At 43.0% G+C, this 23,719-nt stretch overlaps 1 protein-coding gene across 4 annotated transcripts in view; it reads left to right on the forward strand.

Annotated features, from left to right (window-relative positions):
- LOC126475439 (DNA repair and recombination protein RAD54B-like) overlaps nucleotides 1-23,719 on the forward strand; it is a 343,815-nt gene that overhangs the window by 258,394 nt on the left and 61,702 nt on the right. For 3 of the 4 annotated variants that reach the window (XM_050103292.1, XM_050103293.1, XM_050103294.1), the window contains one exon: nucleotides 3,680-3,839. In XM_050103292.1, coding sequence (XP_049959249.1) covers nucleotides 3,680-3,839 — 160 coding nt within the window. The remainder of the gene's footprint in view (nucleotides 1-3,679; nucleotides 3,840-23,719) is intronic. The other variant, XM_050103295.1, reaches the window with a different exon arrangement.

Below are 23,719 nucleotides of genomic sequence, written 5' to 3' on the forward strand. Positions count from 1 at the left end.
AAACAAGATTGAAGAAAAGTAAAGATGTCTTCTTAGGATTTGTCGATCTAGAAAAAACATTAACAGCGTGAAATGGTGCAAAATGTTTGAAATTCTGAGAAAAATAGGAATAAGCTACAATGAAAGATTGGTTATATACAATATGTACAAGAACCAAGAGAGAACTATAAAGTCAAAAGAACAAGAAATAAGTGCCCGGATTGAAAGAGGTGTAAGACAGGGATACAGTCTTTTTCCCCAACTATTTAATCTAAATGGTGTTACAAAAAGGTACTGCCAAACTTTCAGGAAACATTCCTCACACACAAATAAAGAAAAGATGTTATGTGGACATGTGTCCGGAAATGCTTAATTTCCGTGTTAGAGCTCATTTTAGTTTCGTCAGTATGTACTGTACTTCCTCGATTCACCGCCAGTCGGCCCAATTGAAGGACGGTAATGTTGACTTCAGTGCTTGTGTTGACATGCAACTCATTGCTCTACAGTACTAGCATCAAGCACATCAGTACGTAGCATCAACAGGTTAGTGTTCATCACGAACGTGGTTTTGCAGTCAGTGCAATGTTTACAAATGCGGAGTTGGAAGATGCCCATTTGATGTATGGATTAGCATGGGGCAATAGCTGTGGCGCGGTACGTTTGTGCCGAGACGGATTTCCAGAACGAAGGTGTCCCGACAGGAAGACGTTCGAAGCAATTGATCGGTGTCTTAGGGAGCATGGAACATTTCAGCCTATGACTCGCGACTGGGGAAGACCTAGAACAACGAGGACACCTGCAATGGACGAGGCAATTCTTCGTGCAGTTGACGATAACCCTAATGTCAGTGTCAGAGAAGTTGCCGCTGTACTAGGTAACGTTGACCACGTCACTGTATGGAGACTGCTACGGGAGAACCAGTTCTTTCCGTACCATGTACAGCGTGTGCAGGCACTATCAGCAGCTGATTGGCCTCCACGGGTACACTTCTGTGAATGGTTCATCCAACAATGTGTCAATCCTCATTTCAGTGCAAATGTTCTCTTTACGGATGAGGCTTCATTCGAACGTGATCAAGTTGTAAATTTTCACAATCAACATGTGTGGGCTGAAGAGAATCCACACGCAATTGTGCAATCACGTCATCAACACAGATTTTCTGTGAACGTTTGGGCAGGCATTGTTGGTGATGTCTTGATTGGGCCCCATGTTTTTCCACCTACGCTCAATGGAGCATGTTATCATGATTTCATACGGGATACTCTACCTGTGCTGCTAGAATATGTGCCTTTACAAGTATGACACAACATGTGGTTCATGCACGATGGAGCTCCTGCACATTTCAGTCGAAGTGTTCGTACGCTTCTCAACAACAGATTCCGTGACCGATGGATTGGTAGAGGTGGACCAATTCCATGGCCTCCACACTCTCCTGACCTCAACCCTCTTGACTTTCATTTATGGGGGCATTTGAAAGCTTTTGTCTACGCAACCCCAGTACCAAATGTAGAGACTCTTCATGCTCGTATTGTGGACGGCTGTGATACAATATGCCATTCTCCAGGCCTGCATCAACGCATCAGGGATTCTATGCGACGGAGGGTTGATGCATGTATCCTCGCTAACGGAGGACATTTTGAACATTTCCTGTAACAATGTTTCCATTCCATGATTAATGTGATTTGAAGAGAAGTAATGAAATGAGCTCTAACATGGAAAGTAAGCATTTCTGGACACATGTCCACATAAAATATTTTCTTTCTTTGTGTGTGAGGAATGTTTCCTGAAAGTTTGGCCATACCTTTTTGTAACACCCTGTATACAACAAGGAAGCAGTGATGGAAATAAAGAAAGGTTCAAGAGTAGGATTAAAATTCAGGTGAAAGGATATCAGTGATGACTTGCTGATGACATTTCTATCCTCAATGAAGGTGAAGAAGAATTATGGGATTTGTCAAATGGAATGAACAGTTTAATGTATACGGATGTGGATTGAAAGTAAACCAGAAAAAGACAATGAAGGTAATGAGAAGCAGCAGAAATAATAATAGCTAGAAACTTAATGTCAGAATTGGTGGTAACCAATTAGGTGAAGTTAAGGAATTCTGCTAACTTGGAAGCAAATTACCCATCATGGATGAAGCAAGGAGGACATAAAAAGCAAGCTAGGACAGTCAAATAGGTGATTTGTGTCCAATGGAAGTCTCCGGTGTCAAATATAGGTCTTAATTTGAGGAAGAAATTTCTGAGAATTTATGTTAGGAGCACAACATCGTATGATAGTGAATCATGGACAGTGGGAAAACTGAAAGAGATGAGAATCAAGGCATTTGAGGTGTGATGCTACCAAAGGATGTTGAAAATTAGGTGGAGTGATAAGATAATGACTGAGGAGGTTCTCCACAGAATCGGTGAAGAAAGGAATGTGTGGAAAATGCTAATCAGAAGAGGGGGCAGGAGATGGGAGATATGTTGAGGCATCAGGTATTAATCTCCATGGTCCGAGAGGAAACTGTAGAGGGTAAAAACTGTAGGGTAAGGCAGAAATTGGAATACATCCAACAAATAGTTGGTGACATAGGGGTGCAACTGCTACTCCGAACTGAAGAATGAGGTACAGGATAGGAATTCGTGGTGGGCTACATCAAACTAGTCAGAAGATTAATGATGCAGAGAAAAAGTAGTTTGTTAATTAGTTTCATATTCTATGGATCATTTACACAATAAATCATAATGATGTCAAATAAGACATTTGACATTCCTTGCAAATTAATGTGTAAATATGACTACATGCTGAACATTTCTAGTTGTTTTTTGCTTCTTCTTTTTAGTTACGTGTGCCCATGTGAGTTAGTATTTCCTGCCCAAGACCTTTTACACATTACAATAATAGAAATTCTTCTATAGAACAGGAGTTTTCAAGAGAAACTTTTTCAGTTTGTTTTCAGATTTCACTTTGCTGTCTGTCAGACATTTTATATCTCCGAGTGTGTTATCAACAATTTTAATTGTAGTATTGTGCACACCTTTTCTGCTTAAGACAACCTTGATATGTAGTAATGAATGTCATTTTCCTTCTGGTATTGTAATTATGTGCAATATTGTTCCTTTTGAACTGCAGTCAATCATTTACAACAAACCACACTAGAGAATAAATATTCTGTAAAGCTGAAGTCAGAATGCCCAACTCCTTAAACAGATGTCTTGTTTGCAAGAAGCTGGTGGGTGAGCAGCACGTATTATTTTTGCAGATTATTTTTGAGCAGCAAAGAATTTCTTAATGATGAGTTACCAAGAACATTATTTTATTCCATAGGACATAATTGAATGAAAATATGCAAAACTGTCAATGTGAATGTTAAAGAGCTCCAAAATGTGCTTTTTCCAGTTTAAGTATGTTAGCAAGTTATTTAATTTGTATGCTATAACATTTTGGTTGTCACCAAAAGGTGGGTACTGCTTTTCAGAAAAAAAGATACTGAGTAAACAAATGTGTCATGTGCTTGTCCATAATTCTGAAAAGCTTTAGGGTAGCCTTCAGTGAGTAATAACAACTTGAGCCACCATAAGTATTATTGTGAATATCTAGCACATATGGATCTTAGCTGATAAGTAAAAAAGTATAGTGTAGAATTTAAGACATAATTCTAAATTTGTTTCCTCCAAATTTTTTGTTTCTAATAGTAATTCCATTCTTTAGTTATCTTCCTTTTAAGTGCTCGTGCTGGTGGAATTGGTCTCAATCTTACGGGCGCATCACGTCTTATTCTCTTCGATTCGGACTGGAATCCAGCCACGGACCTACAGGCAATGTCACGAATTTGGAGAGATGGTCAATTGAAACCTGTGTTTATTTATAGGTGAGTGTGAATTTGTGTGTTCTATTTTACAAGTGCTCTCTCTCTCTCTCTCTCTCTCTCTCTCTCTCTCTCTCTCTCTCTCTCTCTCAAACACACACACACACACACACCCACACACACACACACACACACACACACACACACACACACACACACACACACACACACAAATTTAGAAGGGTTTGGAAAACCTCAAAAGTTTGATCTGGCTGAAAGACAATAGATGCTTCAAAATGTAAAAAGAAATGGAAAGGTAAAATACGAGTAACTAACTAAATGTCACGGATTGGGAAGACAGTAGCAAAAACAAATGGAACAAGATATAGAGATAGGGACAGTGGCTGAAAAGGCAGCCACAAAGGAATCTTTCATCTGTTGAGAACAACCCCTTCCCCCTTCCCTGGGGGCTCACATCTCTTTTGTGCGTGCATGCCTGACCACCACAGGGCCCCAGCCCTTACAGAACTGCTTCCCTTACCATAGTGCAGGTCTATCTGTCTGTCTAACATTCTTTTTTCCTCTCTATCCATGCATTGGATGGTGTTGGTGCTGACCGTGCTTGGATATAGTTTGCATTCCGGACACTTGTTTTTTTACTGTCTGGCCTTCTACAGCTTTTCATTATTAATTATATGGTCCCCTTATTGGGTTTGACTTGATACTTCTCTAAATTTTATAGAAGTGCTTATTGTGCAGAGAAGGTCAACCATTGTGGCATATATTCCACATTTGTGCCTTTCTATCTTTGCACCACTCTTTCTTGCTACAGAGTCCAAAACCTAGCATGGTAGCCATTCCATTGTGTGTGGGGGTGGGGGGAGGGGGGGGGGGGGGGGATAGGGGAAGGTCATCAAGTATCTGCACGGTGGTAGCTTCGTGGTGATGCAGGAATTGCACTGTTGGTGCATGAGCTGGAAACTCTCCAGGCAAGCCAAGGAGTATGCCCATCATGACTGGGGCATGGGGATTCCAGGCAATGGTTTACTGGCCATGTAACTGTTGCTGTGGCTGGGCGGCACCCGTGGGGTGAGCCCCTGTTTGTAGTAGTTGGTACTAGGGTGGAAGATTTGCACATGAAGCGAATTAGACTTCCTTCTGCCGGTGGCTGTGTGACCACAGCAGTCTCTTCTGAAGCTAAGACCTATTACAATGCAGAGAGGTATGGCCCCAAAATGTACCCTTGCCTGGCTATGCCATGGGAGGAACGTAGGGTTCAGAGGCAAGGCGAGAAATTCTCCCCCAAATATTAGGTTTGTTCTAGGAAGGACAAGGATTCCTTTTTTGACTACAAAGCCATAGTTCTTCCTTGAACAGGTTTGAGGAAGTGGCAGCAATTTCAAAAACGAAAAGTGGCTCCATTCCACATAAAATGGCCTCCCCCACTCGGTCATGAGTGCTGCTCACCTGAGACAAGTTGGATGATATTTCTGTCACTGTAACCCCCCATAAAAGACTTGAGTACGGTACAAAGTATCATTTTACACTGAAAACTCCTTTTACGGACTGATTACAAGTTGCATGCTAATTTGAGGTGAAGAGGTGTGCGTTTTGTCTGTCTTGTCCAGTGGGGACCAAAAGACTTTATACTCAAGCCCTCTTCTTGGCCTTTGAAGGTGATTTGTTGTCTGGAGGTCATGGTGATGATGAATCGCTGTGGTGTCAAACCTTATTTTCCTCCTCCCATGTGGTGCTAAGATGAAAGCAATTTGGACACGTTTTCACATTGCAGTGTCAGCTCAGTCTCTAGGGATTGTGGCCATTGGTTGCACAAGAATGCTCCTTGTGGCCTTTGTTCCATTTGTGCCAATTGTGGCGAGGCCACTCCCTCTGTATATCAGGAAATCCAGGAATACAAGACCCTTGATCATCTCACATATGAACAGGCATATCCTACGCATATGATAATGACATATGCTACTGCTACAATGATGTCTACTTTAGTGACTATACCATCACCGTCTGTGTCATGTGTAGTTCTCAGGGCCAGCCGACTGTACCCAATCCCCTGGTGGTTGAGGGTCCTCCTCCTACTTTTTCTCACACTTCCCCTTTGGGAGTGTTGACTCCCTATGCTCCTGGGACATCAGTCCCCAACCCCAGCCGGAGAACAACACGCCCTCCAGCACCCCTGATGAGAAAGGCTTCCCTTGGAATGCTTCCTTCACAAGACTCTACTAACCTGCAACTGGATGCCAGCTGGTGGCTGAAGAAGCCACTTGTTCCAGGTCATAGGACTTTACATTCCTCCTCTGTTACAAAAGCATAAATCGTCTAAGTACAAGAAGTAGTCTTCCAAAAAGAGGTAGATTCTGACGGTCCTGATAACTGCAAGACCCCGCATGTTCCACCTCTGTATCTGAGGCAGCATTACTGTTGGCTCTTATGGTCCCATGGTCCCAGACCCCCCCCCCCCCCTCCCCCCCTTCCCCTTGCCTCCAGGTACCCTGATTCTGAACAAATGTGTATTGATGGTGGTGCCAGCAAGTGGCACTGAGATATGACTTGCCTCCTTGGTCCCTTCATGGGCCTACGGGATACTAATAGTGCGAGCCCTGATGAAACTGTAGCACTTTTTTCTGCCACTTGTCCGAACTATGGAACCTTTTTTTTTTCCCCGTCTGCCCGGTTTCTTTGCATTACCCTCCTGGAAACCTGTTTCCAAGCAGTGTGGACCTCTTCCCCCAAAGGCTATTGGGGCTATTTTAAGAATCGAACTGACTATGAAAGAGCATTGGGGGGGAGTTTGCGCATACATTCTGAAGCCTGTCTGCAGGAAACACCTTTCACTCAACACACCTTTGGATACTGTGACTGTTCATGTGAAGACATCTCGGGGAATTCACCATCTGTAATATGTATATATCCTTCCCAACAGTGAAGAGTCCCATAACGTATTGTCTTCAGTGTTTTCTTAATTCCATCCACCCTTCCTCATATTGGATTATTTCAATGGCTGCAACCCTTTATGGGGTGGAACTATGACCAGTGGCCATGGTAAAGCTGTCAGAAACTTTCTTGCAGAGGTCGATCTTTGCTTCTTAAATACTGGTGTTCCTGGACACTTCATTGTGGTGTATGGGTCTTTTCCAGCCATTGACCTTTCTGTTTGCAGCCCAAGTCTTTTCCCTTCCATCCTTTGGAGAGTACATAATAATCTGTGGAACAGTGATCATTTTCCTATCGTTTTGTCCCTCCATCAGTGTTTCTTGCCTGGTTGTCCACACAGATGGGCTCTCTCCAAAGCTGACTGGGATGCTTTCACCACTGCCACTATCCTTCACACCCTGCCATGTGGAGGTATCAATGCAGTTGTCCAAAGCACAACAGCAGCCATTCTATCGGCAGCAGACTCAGTGACCCCCTCTTCCTTGGGAGCCCCCCTCCTGTCAGAGGACAGGACTCTCGTAATTGCTGTGGCCGTAAGAGATCCCAGGTAGGCCGTCCAGCACCATAAGTGACATCCGTCAATGGTGCAACTTATTGCCTTTAAACAGCTCCGTGCCCAGGTCCACCACATAATAAAATGACAGAAAAGAGGCTACTTGGAGTCATACTTTGCTCCCATTGAACCATGTACCCCTCGTTCTTAGGATTGGGCGAAGACACCAATACCAGGCTCAAGCCTTTGCATCTGAGAATTATCAGCCTGCATTCTGTGTCCTCTAACAGTGGACAGAGCAACTTTCTTTACAATTTTAATGTGTAACAGTCTTTTCTTTGTGCCTTTTTGCAACTCAGTGGGTCATCTTTACATTGACCTGCAATCTGTCTTTTTCCTCATATTGTTCAACACCTTCCCTCTCCCTCATTGTGTGCCATCCTCTGCCAATGTACCTACTCGTCCTTTCCCCATCCCTGCTCCTATCCTATTCTACTTGTCTCCTTTTCCACTCCCCATTATTCCCGTACACCCTAACTCCCATCACTACACCTGGCAGTCTCTATTCTCTGCAGGTCCCGTCCATTAGCATTCTTCTCTCCCTCCCCTGTACTCTGCTATCCATTCCCCTTTCCTGCCCCACTCCAGATTGCTATTCACATAATCTGCATTTGGGTCAGAGCTGCTGGTGGTAGTGGTGATGTGCATATGAGGCGTGCTTGCTTGTGTGAATGTGTGTGTGTGTGTGTGTGTGTGTGTGTGTGTGTGTGTGTGTGTGTGTGTGTGTGTTTTCTTTGCTGAAAAAGGCTTTGGCCAAAAGCTATAATGTGTAACAATGTTTTTGTCTTGTCTGTCTGCAACTCAGTTGGTCATCTTTATGGTGAGTAGCAGCCTACCCTTTTCCTAATATTGTTGACATTCTTGTACCATTTACTACATCTCACCTAAAGCCTCATAATGCTGCATTCAGTGAGTTGGAATTCCTCAGTGCCATAGCGCTTTGCTCTGACACGGTTTCAGGGCCAGACTGCATCCACAGCCAAATGCTCAAACCCTTGTCAGTGGATTGCCAACATGACATCTTTGCTATTTCTATCCATACCCGGAGTTGGGGTGAATTTCCATCTCAGCGAGGAAGTTCTATTGCTGACAATATGGGCTGTGTGGAATCTGCTATGCAGTCAGCTTTTGTCTGGCATCAGCATCTTATCACTGTCATCTTTGAGTTACATGGGGTTTGTGACACCACATGGAGTCACCACATCGTCGCTACCCTCCATGAGAGGGGTCTCTGGAGCAAACTCCCGATTTTGCTCTCAAACTTCTCGTCTCATACTTTATGGGTTCAAATTGATGCTTCCCACAGTACTCCATACATACAAGAGAATGGGATTGCACAGGGCTCTGTATTGAATGTGCCCCTTTCTCTAGTGACTATCAATTGCCCAGCTGCAGCTGTGGGATCTACAGTGTAACCCTCCCTGTATGCTGACAACTTTTGCGTATATGTTTGCTCCTCAGCTATGGGTACTGCTGAATGCTGACTGCTGAGTGCCATATGAAAGATGCAGTCACGAGCTCTCACAGGTGGCTTCTGGTTTTCCACTGCCAAGACATGTTACACACTTCTATTACTGTCGAACTGTCCATCCACAACCAGAACTCTACTTTGAGGATCAAATGCTCAATTGATGGAGTCTTATCCTTTTTTGGAATTGGTCTCCATGCCCAGTTGATCTGGCTTTCCCATCTTTGCCAACTTAAGAAAACATTAATACTCTTCGCTGCCTCAGTGACACTAGTTGAGGTACAGACCGCTCTTCACTTTTCCTGCTCTACAAAGCTCTTGTCCTGTCACATCCTGATTATGGGAACCTGGTATTGGCTCACCATCACCTTCAGCATTGTGGGTGATTGACCCAATACTCAATTGTGGGGTCCGACTTGTAACTGGTCCTTTTGGACTAGCCCTGTGGACAGCATATTCGCAGAGGCTGGTGTCCCTCCTCTACAGATCAAGCACCAACAACTGTTGCTCAAGTATGCAATATACATTTGTTGTTCCACTGAGCATCTGAACTACCATGTCCTTTGGTAGGGAAATCTGCCTCCCACAACTGAGTCTCTGCTCTGAGCTCTTTCTTTCTCCACTGTAATATACATTTGTTGTTCCACTGAGCATCTGAACTACCATGTCCTTTGGTAGGGAAATCTGCCTCCCACAACTGAGTCTCTGCTCTGAGCTCTTTCTTTCTCCACTGTCGCCTTCTGTCAGGTAGACATTTTCTGCGCCCCCATGACGTACCCTGTCCTCAGATCTGCCTAGACCTTTCCTTATGACCAAAAGACTCAAAGACTATGGTTTTTCACCACCTGTTCCTTAGATGTCCTTGACGCTTTTCCAGGCTCAGATGTGGTATACACTGATGGCTCTATGGTCAGGGTTGAACCGGTTTTGTCTAAACATGTCTGAGATGCAGTGGACTAAGCTCCCTGCTGAATGGATGCAGTGTATTCACTGCACAATTGGTGGCCATTGCTTGAGCCCTTAGCCACATTTGTTGTTTCACTGGTGTGTCAAGCTTAATCGGCAGTAACTTCTTGAGAAGTCTTCTGGCTGTTGACCATTTCTACCCTTGATAACGACTGGTTGTGACTATTCAGGATCTCCTGTATGACCTCCACTACCCTGGATGGTTGGTTGTCTTTGCTGGCCAAATTGGCTGCCAGGAGGCCAACTATGGAGATGGGGGCACCGGAACTAGACTTCTGGTGTACTCAGTGCTGAAAATTGTTGACTTGGAATGTGATGTGGATTGGTGTGCCTTGGTTTCTCCGAATAAACTGCAAACCGTAAAGGAGACCACAACCATGTGGCAGTCTTCCCTTTACGCTTCTCGCAGGTAATCTGTCGGCTTCACTTTGGCTGCACTTGGTTGACACATGGTCACACCCTCCGATGTGAGGATCCACCCCACTGTTGGCATGGTACCTGTCTCATGGTGGCCCACACCTTACTGAACTGCTCTAAATTGGCCACCTTACAGTGAAACCTTAAATTTGCAGACACGCTACCTCTGGTTCTAGTGGATGATGCCAAAGTGGTTGATTTGGCTTTTTATGTTTTATATGTGAAAGTGGTTTTTACTCTTCTCTGTGACATAGGGCACATTAGCCTCATCAGCCAGTTGAGGGATTGGAGGGGTGTCACATCACCTGCTCCAGCCCAAGTGGCCCATGGTTCCTCTTGTTCGGTGGTCCAACCTGGGTCCTGCCCTTCCCACCTTTTTAATTCCTTGTATTCTTTTACATTTGTCATTAGTTTACACTCAAGGTCATTGCTCTCTTCTCTGAGCTTTTACCTTGTAGTTAGTTTGTTGTGGCACAGTTGAGTGTGGAAGCACCAATCATATGCAAAGAGTGTGTCACTGTACAGTGGCTGCTTGTGAGTATACATTGGGTGTTGACAAATTTATTGCTTCAGATGCATGTGAGAGTATGAAATTAGTAGCATCTGCTGTATAACAGTTATGCTTATCAACATATTTATGCAACTACCACTACTAATAAAAATAATGGTGGTAATAATAATAATAAAAAAATAATAATATGCATAAACTGAAAAAAGAAACAATTGTTTCTGTGGAATTTTGTTGTTTTGTGCATAATTAAGTACAGTTTAGGGTAAGAAAAAAATAACTACTTGCTATTCTCCTTTTACATTCTTGTGTAAGTGAGAGTTTTTGTGCTTGTTTATTTTTTTGGACAAATGTACAACATCCCTACCATGTGTATTAGTTAACGAATTAACTTCCAGGCTGAAAATCAGACATTCTTTCATTTCACCCAAACAGCTTACACGTATTATACACTTCTTTGTTAAATGTTCACTTGTAGTCACGCTTATTTGATTTTGTCACTTTCTCAGTCAATGGAACTGGCCTGGAATGCCATAATTCCTTTTTGGCTAACTTTTCTGGGTAATTTTCTTTCCTGTTAGTGTATAAAACAGACTCAACAGAGTTCATGTTGACACTGCACACAAAAGCCAATTTGTGCACAATAAACAACCAACTCCAAACACAAACCGTCATTTGTGGAAATGATTAAATTCAAGTAGTACTATCTACCAACATGGTCACTTGATTCGAATACAAATGAGGCGCTGAGAACCATAAGGGCCCAAGGCATACCGTCGTCGATTCCTCATTTAAGTGAATATCAGAGAAACCAGTGAGACTGTGGAGTCCTGCCCACTCATCTCATATAGGATGCCTAAAAGATGGCGCATTCTCGGAATGCTATACAACTATTCAAGTAAAACACATTAATAGTTTTTATTACAATAAAGAAGATAGACTATAATTAAGTTTGTATTACAAGAACATGTCGCAGGCGATGGGTGACAAGCAAACAGTCAGTGTCTTTCTCAGTATACTATGTCCATACAAGCAATGGATCACTAATAACTGTTATTTTAGTGCTCTCCTAGAGATGGTCTAGTACTGTGCAGCCAAGGCTGTCAGGAGTAGCTCTTATATTCTCTTCTTGTAGAGGCCACTCCTGTTGTGGTGCAGTCATAGTCAGCGAGCTGTTGGCTGACATTGTCTCACAGCTATCTCTGCTCTTCTGTTCTTCATATTCATGCTGGCACTTGTTGATATGCCTGAATGTCCATGTACATAATGTGGGTCTACAGCACAGGTAAACCTGACGTACCATAAGATCAACAGATGTCAGAAGCATGAATAAATGGTTCAGTCTCACAATCAATGGTGATGTGATTTATGGTTCTCAGAGCCTCAAATGGAGAACCATATGCATCCCACAAAATAGGTTTTTTTGTCAGTATAATTATAACGTGTACTGATGTTTGATCTAATTTTACTGTATAGTGAGTGAATAGGCATATCTGAGGAGTGTTCTACCATCTAGTGGGATTTATGCCATGCAAATGAGGATAAAAGTCTGCTGCAGTGTGCTACCACCTGGTGACATTGGCGTAAAAATGTAGTTGAGTAGTAAGGGCTAGCTGTGCATGCCATGAACCATGCCATTGTTTATAAAATCCATTTGTATTTGGCCATAAGGCAGGTAGGTCATGCCAGTATCACGTGTGCAGGAACTCCTTAAAATGAGCACAACAGAAGGTGTGCTCACGAGCCTGATGCCAAGTTTCACAAAGTCTACAGGAGTAACAATGTTGCATAGCGCAGTAGATGTAGTGCCCTGTATTTTAGATTAACACGTCTATATTATGCTTAGCAGCATTCGAAGAAAAACAACCAATAAATCTGCAAGGTGTCAAAAGTTAGGTTGTTCACATGCACTTGTGCTCTTACACAACAGCCACCATTGCTCTGGTCAAATAATGTGTCCCGTGGACCTCCAGCTGCTTTCTGGGTGGGGCAACTCTCTCATCTTCACCTTTTTACACCTGTCTCACTTCTACTTGCATCTGTCTCTTGCCTTTCTTGACTCTTGCACACAATTAAGTCCTTTGGGCTTTATCTTTTGTGTACTTTCTCTCTGGGGACTATTCGTGGCTTGACACACAAAGGATTAAGGACCAGTGACGTCATAGTTTAGTCCCTTTAGTGCCATCAATCTGTTCATCTGTTGAGAACAGGTGCATGACTGTGTAACACTCCTGCTCACTGTTGTTGTTGTTGTTGTTGTTGTTGTGGTCTTCAGTCCTGAGACTGGTTTGATGCAGCTCTCCATGCTACTCTATCCTGTGCAAGCTTCTTCATCTCCCAGTACCTACTGCAACCTACATCCTTCTGAATCTGCTTAGTGTATTCATCTCTTGGTCTCCCCCTATGATTTTTACCCTCCACGCTGCCCTCAAATACTAAATTGGTGATCCCTTGATGCCTCAGAACATGTCCTACCAACCGATCCCTTCTTCTGGTCAAGTTGTGCCACAAACTTCTCTTCTCCCCAATCCTATTCAATACTTCCTCATTAGTTATGTGATCTACCCATCTAATCTTCAGCATTCTTCTGTAGCACCACATTTCAAAAGCTTCTATTCTCTTCTTGTCCAAACTATTTACCGTCCATGTTTCACTTCCATACATGGCTACACTCCATACAAATACTTTCAGAAATAACTTCCTGACACTTAAATCTATACTCGATGTTAACAAATTTCTCTTCTTCAGAAACGCTTTCCTTGCCATTGCCAGTCTACATTTTATATCCTCTCTACTTCGTCCATCATCAGTTATTTTGCTCCCCAAATAGCAAAACTCCTTTACTACTTTAAGTGTCTCATTTCCTAATCTAATACCCTCAGCATCACCCGACTTAACTCGACTACATTCCATTATCCTCGTTTTGCTTTTGTTGATGTTCATCTTATATCCTCCCTTCAAGACACCATCCATTCCGTTCAACTGCTCTTCCAAGTCCTTTGCTGTCTCAGACAGAATTACAATGTCATCGGCGAACCTCAAAGTTTTTATTTCTTCTCCGTGGATTTTAATACCTACTCCAAATTTTTCTTTTGTTTCCTTTACTGCTTGCTCAATATAGAGATTGAATAACATCGGGGAGAGGCTACAACCCTGTCTTACTCCCTTCCCAACCACTGCTTCCCTTTCATGTCCCTCAACTCTTATAACTGCCATCTGGTTTCTGTACAAGTTGTAAATAGCCTTTCGCTCCCTGTATTTTACCCCTGCCACCTTTAGAATTTGAAAGAGAGTATTCCAGTCAACATTGTCAAAAGCTTTCTCTAAGTCTACAAATGCTAGAAACGTAGGTTTGCCTTTCCTTAATCTTTCTTCTAAGATAAGTCGTAAGGTCAGTATTGCCTCACGTGTTCCAGTATTTCTACGGAATCCAAACTGATCTTCCCCGAGGTCAGCTTCTACTAGTTTTTCCATTCGTCTGTAAAGAATTCGTGTTAGTACTTTGCAGCTGTGGCTTATTAAACTGATTGTTCGGTAATTTTCACATCTGTCAACACCTGCTTTCTTTGGGATTGGAATTATTATATTCTTCTTGAAGTCTGAGGGTATTTCGCCTGTTTCATACATCTTGCTCACCAGATGGTAGAGTTTTGTCAGGACTGGCTCTCCCAAGGCCGTCAGTAGTTCCAATGGAATGTTGTCTACTCCGGGGGCCTTGTTTCGACTCAGGTCCTTCAGTGCTCTGTCAAACTCTTCACGCAGTATCGTATCTCCCATTTCATCTTCATCTACATCCTCTTCCATTTCCATAATATTGTCCTCGAGTGCATCGCCCTTGTATAGACCCTCTATATACTCCTTCCACCTTTCTGCTTTCCCTTCTTTGCTTAGAACTGGGTTTCCATCTGAGCTCTTGATGTTCATACATGTGGTTCTCTTATCTCCAAAGGTCTCTTTAATTTTCCTGTAGGCAGTATCTATCTTACCCATAGTGAGAGAAGCCTCTACATCCTTACATTTGTCCTCTAGCCATCCCTGCTTAGCCATTTTGCACTTCCTGTCGATCTCATTTTTGAGACGTTTGTATTCCTTTTTGCCTGCTTCATTTACTGCATTTTTATATTTTCTCCTTTCATCAATTAAATTCAATATTTCTTCTGTTACCCAAGGATTTCTACTAACCCTCTTCTTTTTACCTACTTGATCGTCTGCTGCCTTCACTACTTCATCCCTCAGAGCTACCCATTCTTCTTCTACTGTATTTCTTTCCCCCATTCCTTTCAATTGTTCCCTTATGCTCTCCCTGAAACTCTGTACAACCTCTGGTTTAGTCAGTTTATCCAGGTCCCATCTCCTTAAATTCCCACCTTTTTGCAGTTTCTTCAGTTTTAATCTACAGGTCATAACCAATAGATTGTGGTCAGAGTCCACATCTGCCCCTGGAAATGTCTTACAAATTAAAACCTGGTTCCTAAATCTCTGTCTTACCATTATATAATCTATCTGATACCTTTTAGTATCTCCAGGGTTCTTCCATGTATACAACCTTCTATCATGATTCTTAAACCAAGTGTTAGCTATGATTAAGTTGTGCTCTGTGCAAAATTCTATCAGGCGGCTTCCTCTTTCATTTCTTAGCCCCAATCCATATTCACCTACTACGTTTCCTTCTCTCCCTTTTCCTACACTCGAATTCCAGTCACCCATGACTATTAAATTTTCGTCTCCCTTCACTATCTGAATAATTTCTTTTATTTCATCATACATTTCTTCAATTTCTTCGTCATCTGCAGAGCTAGTTGGCATATAAACTTGTACTACTGTAGTAGGTGTGGGCTTCGTATCTATCTTGGCCACAATAATGCGTTCACTATGCTGTTTGTAGTAGCTTACCCGAATTCCTATTTTCCTATTCATTATTAAACCTACTCCTGCATTACCCCTATTTGACTTTGTGTTTATAACCCTGTAGTCACCTGACCAGAAGTCTTGTTCCTCCTGCCACCGAACTTCACTAATTCCCACAATATCTAACTTTAACCTATCCATTTCCCTTTTTAAATTTTCTAACCTACCTGCCCGATTAAGGGATCTGACATTCCACGCTCCGATCCGTAGAACGCCAGTTTTCTTTCTCCTGATAACGACATCCTCTTGAGTAGTCCCCGCCCGGAGATCCGAATGGGGGACTATTTTACCTCCGGAATATTTTACCCAAGAGGACGCCATCATCATTTAATCATACAGTAAAGCTGCATGCCCTCGGGAAAAATTACGGCCGTAGTTTCCCCTTGCTTTCAGCCGTTCGCAGTACCAGCACAGCAAGGCCGTTTTGGTTATTGTTACAAGGCCAGATCAGTCAATCATCCAGACTGTTGCCCTTGCAACTACTGAAAAGGCTGCTGCCCCTCTTCAGGAACCACACGTTTATCTGGCCTCTCAACAGGTACCCCTCCGTTGTGGTTGTACCTACGGTACGGCTATCTGTATCGCTGAGGCACGCAAGCCTCCCCACCAACGGCAAGGTCCATGGTTCATGGGGGGAGGTCCTGCTCACTATGTAGACGAAAATAAAGTCAAAATATTTGGTAAAAAATTAATTATTTGCAATATTCACATCATAATATTCTGGTTCAAGCAAAATGATAAAAAAGTTTTGGAGTAGGAAATTATGAAATTTACTTACCTTAATTGGTGAATCAGAGGTGGTGGTGGTTCTTGGTCATATTTATACATCACTGCAGAAGCCCTGAGACAATAGTTTTTGTATTATTCCTTATTTTTTATGTGATAGCAAGGACTTTGCTTAACAAAAATAAGTCTTATGGCAGCTCAATTCCTTTTGTAATGTTCTTTGTTTATTCAAAATACACTCCTGGAAATGGAAAAAAGAACACATTGACACCGGTGTGTCAGACCCACCATACTTGCTCCGGACACTGCGAGAGGGCTGTACAAGCAATGATCACACGCACGGCACAGCGGACACACCAGGAACCGCGGTGTTGGCCGTCGAATGGCGCTAACTGCGCAGCATTTGTGCACCGCCGCCGTCAGTGTCAGCCAGTTTGCCGTGGCATACGGAGCTCCATCGCAGTCTTTAACACTGGTAGCATGCCGCGACAGCGTGGACGTGAACCGTATGTGCAGGTGACTGACTTTGAGCGAGGGCGTATAGTGGGCATGCGGGAGGCCGGGTGGACGTACCGCCGAATTGCTCAACACGTGGGGCGTGAGGTCTCCACAGTACATCGATGTTGTCGCCAGTGGTCGGCGGAAGGTGCACGTGCCCGTCGACCTGGGACCGGACCGCAGCGACGCACGGATGCACGCCAAGACCGTAGGATCCTACGCAGTGCCGTAGGGGACCGCACCGCCACTTCCCAGCAAATTAGGGACACTGTTGCTCCTGGGGTATCGGTGAGGACCATTCGCAACCGTCTCCATGAAGCTGGGCTACGGTCCCGCACACCGTTAGGCCGTCTTCCGCTCACGCCCTAACATCGTGCAGCCCGCCTCCAGTGGTGTCGCGACAGGCGTGAATGGAGGGGCGAATGGAGATGTGTCGTCTTCAGCAATGAGAGTCGCTTCTGCTTTGGTGCCAATGATGGTCGTATGCGTGTTTGGCGCCGTGCAGGTGAGCACCACAATCAGGACTGCATACGACCGAGGCACACAGGGCCAACACCCGGCATCATGGTGTGGGGAGCGATCTCCTACACTGGCCGTACACCACTGGTGATCGTCGAGGGGACACTGAATAGTGCACGGTACATCCAAACCGTCATCGAACCCATCGTTCTACCATTCCTAGACCGGCAAGGGAACTTGCTGTTCCAACAGGACAATGCACGTCCGCATGTATCCCGTGCCACCCAACGTGCTCTAGAAGGTGTAAGTCAACTACCCTGGCCAGCAAGATCTCCGGATCTGTCCCCCATTGAGCATGTTTGGGACTGGATGAAGCGTCGTCTCATGCGGTCTGCACGTCCAGCACGAACGCTGGTCCAACTGAGGCGCCAGGTGGAAATGGCATGGCAAGTCGTTCCACAGGACTACATCCAGCATCTCTACGATCGTCTCCATGGGAGAATAGCAGCCTGCATTGCTGCGAAAGGTGGATATACACTGTACTAGTGCCGACATTGTGCATGCTCTGTTGCCTGTGTCTATGTGCCTGTGGGTCTGTCAGTGTGATCATGTGATGTATCTGACCCCAGGAATGTGTCAATAAAGTTTCCCCTTCGTGGGACAATGAATTCACGGTGTTCTTATTTCAATTTCCAGGAGTGTAATTCTCTGTAATGTGCAAACTAAAGTCAGGCTCACTAACTACTAACCCCGTTGCCTCTGACCCAGGACTCAAGAGACTTCAATTAGTCTCATGGTCTCAGCAGTGATCAGTTTTGTAAATTCTTGATATATATCAGCGCACACTCCGCTGCAGAGTGAAAATCTCATTCTGGAAACATCCCCCAGGCTGTGGCTAAGCCATGTCTCTGCAATATCCTTTCTTTCAGGAGTGCTAGTTCTGCAGGGTTTGCAGGAGACCTTCTGTAAAGTTCGGAAGGTAGGAGACAAGGTACTGGCGGAACTAAAGCTGTGAGGATGGGGCATGAGTCATGCTTGGGTAGCTTAGTTGGTAGAGCACTTGCCTGCGAAAGGCAAAGGTCCTGAGTTTGAGTTTCGGTCCGGCACACAGTTTTAATCTGCCAAGAAGTTTCATACTTGACACTTTGTACTGAAATTATTGCAGTTGCTATTTTATCAACATTTTCCTTTTTTGATAAAATTACCAGACTTTTCAAATATAACATACAAGGTCAATATTCAGGGATATGCAATGAACTATGATCCAAAGCAAAAATGTCTGCAAACATCAGCTCTAAAATGCACTTCTTCATCTTCAGTATTTTGGAACAAATCTCTTTTACTGCAAGCTCTTTGTTTTGAGTATTTATAGAGAAGGTATTATGGACCAAAACAAGAAAGAACATTGATAAAATGTAGGTTCTAACATGCATACCTTAAGAGCTATGAGCTCTTGTTCATCTTCATTACTGTGAAACACACCTCTTCTGTTGAACAACTGCTCATAGCTTGTAAGGTATGCATTTTAGAGCCCATGTTTACTGGACAGTTTTTATTGCTTTGGTTCATAGCTCTTTAAGGTATTCATTTTAGAGCCTACATTTACTACACCCCTTGTTTTGAATGATCATTTTTTTCATATCCCTGATTATTGACCAGTCCTCCTGAGAGACTGTGTATTTTAATGTTTTTTCTCATTTACTTTGGTTTGCAGAAGAGCTTCTGCGAAGTCTGTAAGGTAGGAGATGAGCTACTGGCAGAATTGAAGCTGTGAGGATGGGTTGTGAGTTGTGTTTGGGTAGCTCAGATGGTAGAGCACTTGCACACAAAAGGCAAAGGTCTCAAGTTCGAGTCTTGGTCCGGCACACAGTTTTAATCTGCCAGGAAGTTTCATATCAGCGCGCACTCCACTGCAGAGTGAAAATCTCATTCTGGAGCTCTCTGATAAATTAAAAATAATGTAAGAAAACGTTCATGGTTAATTCCCCCACCTTTGTAATTTTCTTTGGTATTAGTAATCACAAAAAAGGGACAAATGCCTGAGTGTCCTCGGCAATAAATTTTTGTTTAGATAATTTTGTTAGATCACATCTATAAGTATCCTAAGTTGACCCTTTTATGCCCAATAGTATTGCACAGTGTTATTGACATTCTCTGTAAACTGATGAAAATATTGTCAATTATACTGTACAATAATACTGTGTTTTGAAATGTTGGACAATAAAGATCTACATCTACATCAATACTCCATAAGCCACAATATGGTGCATTTCAGAGGGTACTCTGTACCACTAATTGTCATTTTCTTTTGTGTTCCACTCACAGATAGAGCAAGGGAAAATTGACTATCTGTGTGCCTCTATATGAGCCCTAATTTCTCATTTCTTATCTTCATGATCCTTACACTCAATGTATGTTGATGTCAGTAGAATTGTTCAGCAGGCAGCTTCAAATACCAATTCTCTAAATATTCTCAATAGTGTTCCTCGAAGAAAAAAAAAAGTCGCCTTCCCTCCGGGGATTCCCATTTGAGTTCCCAAAGCATCTCCGTAACATTTATGTGTTGTTAGAACCCACAGCCTGCCCATGAATTGCTTCGATGTCTTCCTTCAATCCGACCTGACACGGATCCCAAACACTCGAGCAATACTCAATAATTGGTCGCACCAGCGTCCTATATGTGGTCACCTGTACAGGTGAACCACATGCTCATTCCACCTCATATTGCTCAGCAACATTACACTCAAATATTTATATGACTTGATTGTGTCAAGCAGGACACTAGTAATACTGTATCCGAATATTACAGGTTTTATCTTCCTACTCATCTGCATTAACTTAACTGTTCCACATTTAGGGCTAGCTGCCATTCATCACACCAACTGGAAATTTTGTCTAAGTCATCTTGTATCTTCCTTCAGTCACTCAACTTCAACACCTAACCGCACACCACGGCATCATCAGCAAACAAACAACGACAGGTTGATGCCCAACCTGTCTGCCAAATCATTTATGTATATAGAGAACAACAGCGGTCCTATCATATTTCCCTTGGGCACTTCTGACAATACCTTTGTCTCTGATGAATACTCACCAACGAGAATAGCATACTGGGTTCTATTATTTAATAAGAAGTCTTCAAGTAACTCACATATCTGTGAACTTATTCCATATGCTCATACCTTCATTAAAACCCTGCAGTGGGTCACTGTGTCAAATGCTTTCCGGAAATCTAGAAATATGGTTTCTTCCTGTTGTCCTTCATCCAAAGTTCTCAATATATCGTAAGAAAGGGGCAAGCTGAGTTTTGCACGAGTGATGCTTTGTAAAACAATGCTGATTTGGGATGTAAGCTTCTCAGTCACATGAAAGTTTATTATATTAAAACTGAGAATATGTTCAAGGATTCTTCAGCAAATAGACATTAGGGACATTGGTCTGTAACTTTGCGGGTCTGTTCTTTTACCCTTTTTATACACAGGAGTCGCCTGCGCTTTTTTCCAGTCACTTGGGACTTTGTGCTGGGTGAGAGATGGAAGCTAGGTAAGGGGCGGAATGCCGTAGAATAGTCTTTGTAAAATCGAACTGGGATTTGATCCAGACCTGGTGATTTATTTCCTTTCAAGTCTTTCAGTTGTTTCTCTATGGCAGGTATACTTATTACTATGTCGTCCATATGGGAGTCTGACTGATGGTCAAATGATGATATGTTTGTATGATTGTGTAGTGTAAACAATGTATTGAACATGAAATTTAAAACTTCGACTTTCATTTTGCTGTCTTCAACTGCCACACCAGACTGGTCAACAAGAGACTAAATGGAAGCTTTAGACCCACTTAGTGCTTTGACATATGGCCAGAATTTTCTATGGTTCTCTGCCAGATCTTCTGCTAAGGTGTGATGGTGATAGTTGTTAAATGCTTCACACACAGATCTTTTCACAGACACATGAATCTCTACTAACCTTTGCTTGCATCATTTGTGCATTCCCATTTGAATTGAGAGTGCAACAGCCTCTGCTTCCTCAGCATCCGCTGAATTTTGTCACTAAACTGTGGTGGACTTTTCATCCTTTATCCACTTACGAGGCACATAACTCCCCAGACCTTGATTTACAGTTGCTTAAACTTTGGCCATAATTCTTCAACATCCATCTTATTGGAACTAAATGATGCCAGTTCACTGTCTAAGTAAGATGCTAATGACTGCTTATCTGCTGTATCTAGCAGAAACAGTCTCCTAGCCTTCTTGACTGATTCATTGACTTTTGTAATCATGGTTGCTATAACATCATGATTGGTAATCTCCGTTTCTATACTGACATTGTCAATAAGGTCTGGCCTGTTTGTAGCTACAGGGTCTAAAATATTTCCGTTGTGTGTGGACTGGTGAGCTAGATGCTGAAGACAGTTTTCAAAAAATGTGTTCAAAAGTATTTTGCGTGACTGTCTGTCTGTACCCCCTGTAGTGAATCCATAGACATCCCATTCTATACTTAGGAGGTTAAAGTTGCCTCCAACTAGTACTGTATGATCTGGGTATTTACGCACTATTGACCTTAGACTTTCTTTGAATGACTCTAGAAGTGTCACTGCAGAATTGGGTGGCAGTGAAAACATCCAACAATTTACTTGATTTCACCTACACACGTCACACGCGACCAGTTGACATCACTGTCACACTCAACTTTGACCTCAATAGAGACAATATTTTTGTCATTTGCTGCTGTGATAATTGCTGTACTTTGTTGCAAGCAGAAAAAGAAGGTGAATGAAAAATTGATTCAAGGAGTGTCAAAGATCACTCACAAAAACTTATTGAGAGAATTGAGTTTGAAAGTGAGGGGTGGAGGGAATTTTAACTTTTTGTGTGTTAATGGTCCAACCTTTGATGCATTGCTGGAAATGGTTCTCCCCCATATATTGATTTCCTCATTCATAGGCACTCCCACCTGCCTCCTCCTCCTCCTCCACCACCACCACCACCACCACCACCACCACCCCCACCACCACCACCACCTGCCCCCAGCCCTGTTGGATTAATGTCTGTGGACGCCCATTACCAAGAAACAAAATAATTCCGTGAGATGCACTTGCCTATCTACTGGCAGTTCTTTCAAAAATGCAGTTTCACTGTACAGTATAAGAGACATAGTTGATGAAACATGCCTTGGAATATGTTGTTGTGGTCTTCAGTCCTGAGACTGGTTTGATGCACCCTTGGAATAATAAGTCTCTAAAGGATTATATTCAAGCAAGTGGTGTATATACAGTGATAAATATTTATATGTACTTTTATTCATAACTTTGCATTAATTAGTTTTTTTAAAAAAATCTTCCTTTGTGGCTGTTCCCTGTATTTTCTGAATAACAAATCATTCAATTCATTACTCTAATTCTTCTATTTTTGTACTCATCTGCTGTTTCGTCACCAATCCTTGGTTGCCTGACTGCAGAACTGATGAGACAAAGCCTCTATGTACCCTAAAATCTCAACTCGCTCATGAACCTGCCTGCTTTCAGACCTGTACAGCCTGTTCTATGGTTTCCCACTATGAAATGCATATTTACTTCATTGAGCATCCTCAACAACACCACCTGGTTTATCACACCCAAGTAGCAGCTGAAACATGCAATTTGTGATGAGCAATTGGATGACATGATGCCGTCAGAACTTTGACAATTACTCCGGTCTAAGCTGGATGTTAACTTTGTGCCGAATACCACCTAATGTACACTTTGGATCATTAAACTCCCTCTGCAACTACAACTGATGATGATGATACATGAAGCTGAACTGTTAGAGAAACATTTGGTCCTAGCAGACATGATGTGTGTGTTACTACAGCACAGTCACCATATAAATTCCAAAGACACAGGGACATCCCTACATCCTGCAACCCAGCTGCCCCAAGTACAGGCAAGGAGAGCTGACAGCTGCTTCACTGCACTAAGCCTGGCCACCGACCAACAGGCAGCATCCAGCCACAACTCCCACAATGACCACCACTGTTCTGAATATCACAACCCCCTCAAGGTCACAAAACTATGGGTACCAAGCCCAGTTTACTGACAATGCACCCAGCTGCCGTATTCTCCACTGTGGGTTCCCAAACTTCAAATGCGGGCTTCCTTAGGCACATTGGCTTGCACAGGGATGCTAAGCTGCCAACAGCTGCTACAGGTCACACAAATACAGACTTCCTCATACACACAACTGGGAGGTTGACTGTATATCTTGGATCTTAAATGAAGAAACCACTTTTTGGTGGTCACTGAATTCATCATTAGCCTCATATCACTGGAGAACACATCAACACTCAACAAAATGTCTGCGCTACAACTCCAGTGGGCTAATAATATGCAGATCGTGATCTCAGTTCCATGACATGCACCCTACAGTTGTCGCCTCAACATCAGTTTGCATGGACCTTTCACACCATCAAAGTCATGGAGCTGGTAATTGGAACTGACTTCTTCCATCATTTCTA

Source organism: Schistocerca serialis, chromosome 4 (genome assembly GCF_023864345.2).
Source record: "Schistocerca serialis cubense isolate TAMUIC-IGC-003099 chromosome 4, iqSchSeri2.2, whole genome shotgun sequence".
Lineage (NCBI taxonomy): Eukaryota > Metazoa > Arthropoda > Insecta > Orthoptera > Acrididae > Schistocerca > Schistocerca serialis.